This window comes from Hyalella azteca, unplaced genomic scaffold, assembly GCF_000764305.2.
Source record: "Hyalella azteca isolate HAZT.00-mixed unplaced genomic scaffold, Hazt_2.0.2 contig485, whole genome shotgun sequence".
Taxonomy (NCBI): domain Eukaryota; kingdom Metazoa; phylum Arthropoda; class Malacostraca; order Amphipoda; family Hyalellidae; genus Hyalella; species Hyalella azteca.
In genome coordinates, this window is record NW_025930832.1 from 5,272 (window position 1) to 15,090 (window position 9,819).

A 9,819-nucleotide genomic window follows, 5' to 3' on the forward strand; every position below is an offset into this window, starting at 1 on the left:
GCGTGATCACACCCCGAGACAGACGGAGCGTGATCACACCCCGAGACAGACGTAGCGTGATCACACCCCGAAACAGACGTAGCGTGATCACACCCCGAGACAGACGTGTCCCAGCGTTATCACACCCCGAGACAGACGGAGCGTGATCACAACCCGAGACAGACGTAGCGTGATCACACCCCGAAACAGACGTAGCGTGATCACACCCCGAGACAGACGTGTCCTAGCGTGATCCCACCCCGAGACAGACGGAGCGTGATCACAACCCGAGACAGACGTAGCGTGATCACACCCCGAGACAGACGTAGCGTGATCACACCCCGAGACAGACGTAGCGTGATCACACCCCGAGACAGACGTAGCNAACTTTCAACTTAACCCTCTACCGCCGTATGTCACTCTCCGGGAACACAACTTTCAACTTAACCCTCTACCGCCGTATGTCACTCTCCGGGAACACAACTTTCAACTTAACCCTCTACCGCCGTATGTCACTCTCCGGGAACACAACTTTCAACTTAACCCTCTACCGCCGTATGTCACTCTCCGGGAACACAACTTTCAACTTAACCCTCTACCGCCGTATGTCACTCTCCGGGAACACAACTTTCAACTTAACCCTCTACCGCCGTATGTCACTCTCCGGGAACACAACTTTCAACTTAACCCTCTACCGCCGTATGTCACTCTCCGGGAACACAACTTTCAACTTAACCCTCTACCGCCGTATGTCACTCTCCGGGAACACAACTTTCAACTTAACCCTCTACCGCCGTATGTCACTCTCCGGGAACACAACTTTCAACTTAACCCTCTACCGCCGTATGTCACTCTCCGGGAACACAACTTTCAACTTAACCCTCTACCGCCGTATGTCACTCTCCGGGAACACAACTTTCAACTTAACCCTCTACCGCCGTATGTCACTCTCCGGGAACACAACTTTCAACTTAACCCTCTACCGCCGTATGTCACTCTCCGGGAACACAACTTTCAACTTAACCCTCTACCGCCGTATGTCACTCTCCGGGAACACAACTTTCAACTTAACCCTCTACCGCCGTATGTCACTCTCCGGGAACACAACTTTCAACTTAACCCTCTACCGCCGTATGTCACTCTCCGGGAACACAACTTTCAACTTAACCCTCTACCGCCGTATGTCACTCTCCGGGAACACAACTTTCAACTTAACCCTCTACCGCCGTATGTCACTCTCCGGGAACATAACATTCAACTTGAATTATACGTTATCTATTGAGTGTAGCAGCCTGAGGACGTTTGTACGCAACAGAGAACATATTAAAGTTGTCGTACGTGGCGGCAACCATCAGTGCAAGTCATTTTGCGCTCACTACAACGTATCTTTTTTGGGAAGTAGGCTTGTGACAATATTGCTCCGGTTACTTATGTTACATGGTAGAGGGTTAATTAAGTATGAGAATGCTGCGAGCTACAACCATGAGATAACTTAATTATAGCTCATCTTTCTAGCGTGACATGAATTGAAATTATTGATTATAGGCCAATTATTTCTCTTGATCAAAACTCCAAAAAAATTCTAATGTTCCGGTGGTGCGGCATTGAAGACTCAAATGATCTCCAATTAAACCAAATATTTTATTCGTTCCTTAAACCTAAATTTCCATGCACTCCGAATACGTAAACTCAACCTCCAAGCCAATATTTCTCTGGCACAAGCTTATGTCAATCAATTGAATTGTTTTAATTATACTCATAGAAATACCAGAGAGAGAAAATCGATTGTTCAAGGCTGAATTACACCGCGCCGCAATTTTATTTTCCTTCGAAAAATGTTGATAAAAGTTGTTTTTAATGAACGAGTTAATTATTCTGTAAAGATGTGATCCAAGTTTCGATTTTTTAAAATTATGAACATGCTGAATATAGATTGCGTGAATATAATCTAAAGAAAAATGATATTTCAACAAATACTTTGCAAATAAAAAAATATTAGATGGCAGAATATGTTTCTTTGTAAACGTGCGATTAATAACCAGAAAATGCATTCAATTTTAAAAAGCATTCAATTTTACAATGCTTGAACAATTTTGTACATATGTATTGAACCAATTTTATAATGCATTATAATTTTAGGTATAGATTCACCCAATTTTACAATGCACTTATATTTTTATAAGATTACTCACTTTATTTTATAACGCATTTACATTATTAAATGCAGACTCACCTAATTTTACAATGCACCTATAATTTCAGACGCAGACTCACCCAATTTTATAACGCCCATACAATTTTAGATATAGACTCACCCAATTTTACAAACTTGACTCACCCAATTGTACAATGCACCTATTATTTCAGACGCAGACTCACCCAATTTTATTTACAATTTTAGACACAGACTCACCCAATTTTACAACACATTTACATTATTAAATGCGGACTCACCGGCCAGCCCGCGTTCGGACTTGTTGGCGAGGTCGACGGCTTGGGCTTCGTCGTCGAAGGCGACGATGGACGCGACCGGCCCGAAGATCTCCTCGTCAAAGGCGGGCATACCGGGCACGACCCCCCGCAGGAGGGTGGGGGGATAGAACAGCCCCTCCCCAGGCTGCCCCCCACACTCCAGCCTCGCCCCCATATCCACCGACTTCGTCACGATGTCGTGCAGCTGCTGTCTCTTATACACATCTAGATGTGTATAAGAGACAGGTGTACAGCAGCAGTTACGTGTACAGCAGCAGTTACGTGTACAGCAGCAGTTGCGTGTACAGCAGCAGTTACGTGTACAGCAGCAGTTACGTGTACAGCAGCTGCGCAGCGAGCGTTGATTGATTTAATTAGATGTACAGAAGCAAGAGATGCACAGACGAAGCGATAGCTCCAAATTTACCATATACGAGAAAATTCTTTAAATAAACAAGGGCAATATTATCATACTAATTGATGACCCACCCTGCCGACGTCAGGAAGTGATGACTCACCCTGCCGACGTCAGCAAGTGATGACCCACCCTGCCGACGTCAGGAAGTGATGACTCACCCTGCCGACGTCAGGAAGTGATGACTCACCCTGCCGACGTCAGGAAGTGATGACTCACCCTGCCGACGTCAGCAAGTGATGACTCACCCTGCCGACGTCAGGAAGTGATGACTCACCCTGCCGACGTCAGGAAGTGATGACTCACCCTGCCGACGTCAGGAAGTGATGACTCACCCTGCCGACGTCAGGAAGTGATGACTCACCCTGCCGACGTCAGGAAGTGATGACTCACCCTGCCGACGTCAGGAAGTGATGACTCACCCTGCCGACGTCAGGAAGTGATGACTCACCCTGCCGACGTCAGGAAGTGATGACTCACCCTGCCGACGTCAGGAAGTGATGACTCACCCTGCCGACGTCAGGAAGTGATGACTCACCCTGCCGACGTCAGGAAGTGATGACTCACCCTGCCGACGTCAGGAAGTGATGACTCACCCTGCCGACGTCAGGAAGTGATGACTCACCCTGCCGACGTCAGGAAGTGATGACTCACCCTGCCGACGTCAGGAAGTGATGACTCACCCTGCCGACGTCAGGAAGTGATGACTCACCCTGCCGACGTCAGGAAGTGATGACTCACCCTGCCGACGTCAGGAAGTGATGACTCACCCTGCCGACGTCAGGAAGTGATGACTCACCCTGCCGACGTCAGGAAGTGATGACTCACCCTGCCGACGTCAGGAAGTGATGACTCACCCTGCCGACGTCAGGAAGTGATGACTCACCCTGCCGACGTCAGGAAGTGATGACTCACCCTGCCGACGTCAGGAAGTGATGACTCACCCTGCCGACGTCAGGAAGTGATGACTCACCCTGCCGACGTCAGGAAGTGATGACTCACCCTGCCGACGTCAGGAAGTGATGACTCACCCTGCCGACGTCAGGAAGTGATGACTCACCCTGCCGACGTCAGGAAGTGATGACTCACCCTGCCGACGTCAGGAAGTGATGACTCACCCTGCCGACGTCAGGAAGTGATGACTCNCTGTCTCTTATACACATCTAGATGTGTATAAGAGACAGATATAATATAAGTTGGTGTGTAATCTTGATAATAATTTAAATTACAATCGGCATTATGCTACATGTTGAAAGGGCGACAATCTGACGCGTGCCACGTGGGCGACAAGGACATACGTGCTACGTGGGCGACAAAGAGATACGTGCCACGTGGGCGACAAAGAGATACGCGCCACGTGGGCGACAAACTGACACGTGCCACATGGGCGACAAAGAGATACGTGCCACATGGGCGAAAAAGAGATACATGCCACGTAGGCGACAAAGAGATACGTGCCCGTGGGCGACAAAGAGATACGTGCCACATGGGCGACAAAGAGATACGCGCCACGTGGGCGACAAGGAGATACGTGCCCCGTGGGCGACAAAGAGATACGTGCCCCGTGGGCGACAAGGAGATACGCGCCACGTGGGCGACAAGGAGATACGTGCCACGTGGGCGACAAGGAGATACGCGCCACGTGGGCGACAAGGAGATACGCGCCACGTGGGCGACAAGGAGATACGTGCCACGTGGGCGACAAAGAGATACGCGCCACGTNTTGGGTAATATGTACAGTCAACTTGTCACTACACGGGTGAATATGGCCAGTGGGTGTGAGGCGTACAGTCAGCAGTAGGTAATGGTGTCAGTTGTTGGGTCGTGTGTACAGTCAAAGTTCCACTGCACGGGTGAAAATTAGCAGTGGGTGTGAGGCATACAGTCAGTCACTGTAGTGCTGTACACAGTACTATATAGTCACTGCATGTGGCACTGAGTGCATGAGGGTAAAGGTCGATGTAAACATATTCAATCACTGCTTCGTAAGTTAAGCTCGTTCTCTACTATGTCCACTATTACCTTCTGAATGTCTTCTCCAATTAAACGACGGAAATTCAAACTACATTAAATAAAGATAGGCGTTTGTTCTTTAACAATATTAAACTTCACAAAATCTAAGATTTGTGACTAAATCAGTAATTCTGTTTACATGCTTCTGCCGCATATCTGCCGTTGATGTAGACGATGTTTGCTGATATACACATTTGATTGCAACATTCAGGTAGTGTGCATAAATACATGCATACATTGAACGCATTTGAAAGTTTAGGAATGCTTCTTCATATTTTTTTACTATTTTGACAATAAAATGATATTTGAATATTGGACGGGGAAAGGTTAGACATGCAAATTCTGACCTGACGAGGCTAATCTAATATATTTATTCAACAACGAAGTAAAGTACGAAATGCTATGACATTTTGAACAGCTTTTTACAGTTGCTAGTTAGTGGATCAGGTTAGTTTTGAATGAGAGGAATACACGGTGAATTGTCCGAGCTAAAATAAATGAGTTATATGGACCTTAAACTAAGATAAGTGAATTACTCATTGGACCTAAATAGCAATGCACTTTATGCTCTTGAGTAGGTCATCCTGACCCAGTTTGGCCTAAAATAAGGGGTATCAGCGCTACGAGCGGAACGTGTACCAATTTGGACACAATGACCCATTCAATTTTATGAGTGTAGAGACAAAAAAAACTCAATGGGTGAACTGTGACAAACGCTGCGCAAAATTGACAAGTTTCCCCTCCTGTCCCCAGCAGAGTGGTAATACCCCTTCCCTCTTCTGCAATCCTCACGGGCGTGATGAGGGCGACGACCCCCAAGGGTTGTCGCAGGGTGAGGAAGCGCTTGCGGGGGTCGGGAGAGGGGATGACTTCCCCATAGGAACGTCGTACCTCCTCTGCGTACCACTGGAAGAATGATGCCGCGAAACCCACCTCCCCACGAGCCTCCCCCAACGGTTTTCCCTGCACCGGGGGAGAAAAGGGTCAAAAGTTGTACGATTAAGAGTGTCATGGATGTAGCGAAGGTTTTTGTGTAGAGCCAGTAGAGGGGATCATGGGTGTGGGATGTCATTGAAGTAGAGAGGGTTATGACGTCATGGGTGACTGAGAGGGGGAGTTGGTCCTACTCGGAGGAGGGAGCTGGCGTAGACGCGTTATACCTGGACTTTTCGAATGCTTTTGGCAAAGTTGACTTTGGTATACTATTCGAAAAAACTAAGGCTTATGGGTGAGGGAGGAAGCCTGTCGGCGTGGATTCTTGTTTTCCTAACTGACAGGGTAGGTACAAGCTGTCGTAATTGGAGACTCGATATCGAGAGAAGCGAGGGTGAAAAGCGGATTGCCAAAGGGCAATCGGTGCTAAGACAGATCCTATTCCTCATCCACATCGCCGTCGACTTCGACTCGAAACTTACCCACGCATTTACATAGTCATTTGCGGACGATACAATTTTTCTGATGAGGATCAAAGATGACTTAGACTACGAGAGGTTACAGTATGACTTGTCGACAATCTACGATTGAGCCCTAGTGAATAATAAGCAGTTTAACAACACCAAATTCGAAGTAATTAGATACAGAGTTGGCACAGAGACCGGGATGCTCCACCGCTACTTGCCATCGGGCGGTACAGAATTCGAGGGGCAACTTAATTCTTTGTGATCTCGCAGAGTTATTGAGTACTAAAGCTACGTTCGATGGCCACATCGCTGCAACTGTTACGGGAGGCAGACTGGGTAGATCTGGCGGAAATTTTGTACAAGAGAATCTGGGCCGCTGATAACACTCTTCATAGCCCACGTGCTTCTCATTCCGGAGTACTGCAGCCAGCTTTGGGCGTCGCTACAGGCGTGCACGGTGAAACAATTGGAGGACGGTACAGAAATCGAGGGGCAACTTCTTAGTGATCTCGCAGAATTATTGAGTACTAAAGCTACGTTCGATGGCCACATCGCTGCAACTGTTACGGAAGGCAGACTGGGTAGGTCTGGCGGAAATTTTGTTCAAGAGAATCTGGGCCGCTTATTACACTCTTCAGAGTCCACGTGCTTCCCATTCTGAAGTACTGCAGCCAGCTTTGGGCGTCGCTACAGGCGTGCACGGTGAAACAATTGGAGGCAGTCCAACGGACTTTAACGTCAAGGATCAGCTAGATGAGGGACCTAGACTACTGGGGCAGGTTGGAGTATCTAGGACTGTACTCACTGGATAGGAGAAGGGAGAGGTATATCAACTGTATACTTGGAAGATGTTTTAAGATTGAGGATCGTGACTAATGAGAGGGGTGAGATTGCGGGTCATGAGTGAAGCGGGTGTTGCGATTGAGGGTCATGAGTGATGGGGGTGTTGCAAATGAGAGTGATGAGTGCTATGGGTGTTGTGAATGAGAGTGATGAGTTCTGGGGGTGTTGTGAATGAGAGTGATGAGTGACGTGGGTGTTGTGAATGAGGGTGATGAGTGCTATGGGTGTTGCGAATGAGGGTCATAAGTGATGCTGGTGTTGCGAATGAGGGTGATGAAAGCTATGGGTGCTGCGCTTGAGTGCGATGAGTGCTATGGGTGTTGCGAACAAGAGTGATGAGGGCTGCGGGTGTTGCTAATGAGGGTGATAAGTTCTGCGGGTGTTGCTAATGAGGGTGATGAGTGCTATGAGTGATGCAAATGAAGGTGATAAGAGCAGCGGGGTAGAGGTCATTAGAGGCTCACGTTCTCAGCGGTGATGATGGCGGCCAGTTCCTCCTGGCGGGCCATCAGTCCTGCCTTGATCTTCAGGAGGACGTCCACCCGCGCGGCCACCGATGCTGTCCGCCATTGCTTGAAGGCGGCCACCGCACAGCCTGGCCACGGAGCAACAGGATGGACAACAGGAGTGCGGTGGGATAACAGGAGTGCGGTGGGATAACAGGAGTGCGGTGGACAACAGGAGTGTGGTGGACAACAGGAGTGCGGTGGACAACAGGAGTGCGGTGGACAACAGGAGTGCGGTGGACAACAGGAGTGCGGTGGACAACAGGAGTGCGGTGGACAACAGGAGTGCGGTGGACAACAGGAGTGCGGTGGACAACAGGAGTGCGGTGGACAACAGGAGTGCGGTGGACAACAGGAGTGCGGTGGACAACAGGAGTGCGGTGGACAACAGGAGTGCGGTGGACAACAGGAGTGCGGTGGACAACAGGAGTGCGGTGGACAACAGGAGTGCGGTGGACAACAGGAGTGCGGTGGACAACAGGAGTGCGGCGGACAACAGGAGTGCGGTGGACAACAAGAGTGTGAATAACACTACGGGGGTTCGATAATACTCAAGGTTCAAGGTAACAGTAATGGGTCAAGATAACACTAAAGGCTCAAGATAACACTGAAGGCTCAAGATAACACTAAAGGCTCAAGATAACACTGAAGGCTCAAGATAACACTGAAGGTTCAAGAAAGCACTGAAGACTCAAGATAACACTAAAGGCTCATGATAACACTAAAGGCTCAAGATAACACTAAAGGTTCAAAATAACACTAAAGGTTCAAGATAACTCTTAATTAAGGCTCAAGATAACAACGGTCCGAGATAATACCAAAAGCTCAAGATAACAGCAATTGTTCAAGATAACAACGAGCCGAGGTAACACTAAAGATTCAAGATAACAACGGGCCGCGATAACACTAATGGCTCAAGATAACAACGGGTCAAGATAACACTAAAGGCTCAAGATAACAACGGTCCGAGATAACACCGAAGGCTTATGATAACAGCAATTGTTCAAGATAACAACGGGCCGAGGTAACACTAAAGATTGAAGATAACAACGGTCCGAGATAACACCGAAGGCTTAAGATAACAGCAATTGTTCAAGATAACAACGGGCCGAGGTAACACTAAATGCTCAAGATAACAACGGTCCGAGATAACACTAAAGGTTCAACATAACACTAAAGGCTCAAGATATCAACGGGCCTAGATAACACTAAAGGTTCAACATAACACTATTCAAGATAACACTAAAGGCACAAGATAACAACGGTCCGAGATAACACCCACCGACGGCACGTCGCACGTCGTCCTCGTCGCAGTCCCTGACGAGGGCCAGTGTCGCCCCCGTGGCACACCAATCATAGACAAGAAAATAGAGCGTAAGTACTTACGTTCACTTAGCGAGTTTTTAAAGTACGGCCCCAGCTGGTGAGTATGAATTAAAGTGACTGCGTATATTACGTGTTTATTGAATTTGTTCTAGAATGGAATGTGTAAACACATGATGATAATAAATACAATTTGTTTATTGAATTTGTTCTAGAATAGAATGTGTAAATGCTCGGTGATAATAAATACAATGGTTTTGGTGATAATAAATAAAATGTGTTTATTGAACTTTTTCTAGAATAGAATATGTGTAAACGCATGGTGCTAATAAATACAATGTTTTTATTGATTTTGTTCTAGAATAGAATTTGTAAACACATGATGATAAAAAATACAATTTGTTTATTAAATTTGTTCTAGAATAGAATGTGTAAACGCTTGGTGCTAATAAATATAATGTGTTAATTGCATTTGTTTTTAGAATAGAATGTTTAAACGCATGATTATAATAAATACAATGTGTTTATTGCACTTGTTCTAGAATAGAATGTGTAAACGCATGGTGCTAATAAATACAATGTGTTTATTGAACCTGTTCTGAATAATTTGAGTAAATGAATGGTGATCGTATCTCATTGTGATCGTGAATGCCATTATTGTGAACACTTGCGGGAGATCGTTATTATGGTGATCGTTAATACAGAGAGATAATAAATGTTCAATGTATGAAAAAACGTTATATACATGTATAGTGACCGTTAATACAGACAGAGAAAAGAATTACGAGGAGCGCAAGTTGTCAACACGTTATCCGTCCGGTATATTGAGCATCATGGCGAATATTTAGTTCTTTTGGAAATTATGATA

The 9,819-nt window shown here is 46.7% G+C and overlaps 1 protein-coding gene across 1 annotated transcript; it reads right to left on the reverse strand.

Annotated features, from left to right (window-relative positions):
* Window positions 1–5,675: 5,675 nt before the first annotated feature.
* Window positions 5,676–8,968, reverse strand: LOC108674275 (glutarate-semialdehyde dehydrogenase; the record flags this gene model as incomplete). Its single annotated transcript, XM_018162215.2, is given in 3 exon segments — window positions 5,676–5,842; window positions 7,587–7,717; window positions 8,911–8,968. Coding segments are annotated over 2 exon segments (212 nt in total), but the record flags the coding sequence as incomplete, so codon positions are not given.
* Window positions 8,969–9,819: the final 851 nt, after the last annotated feature.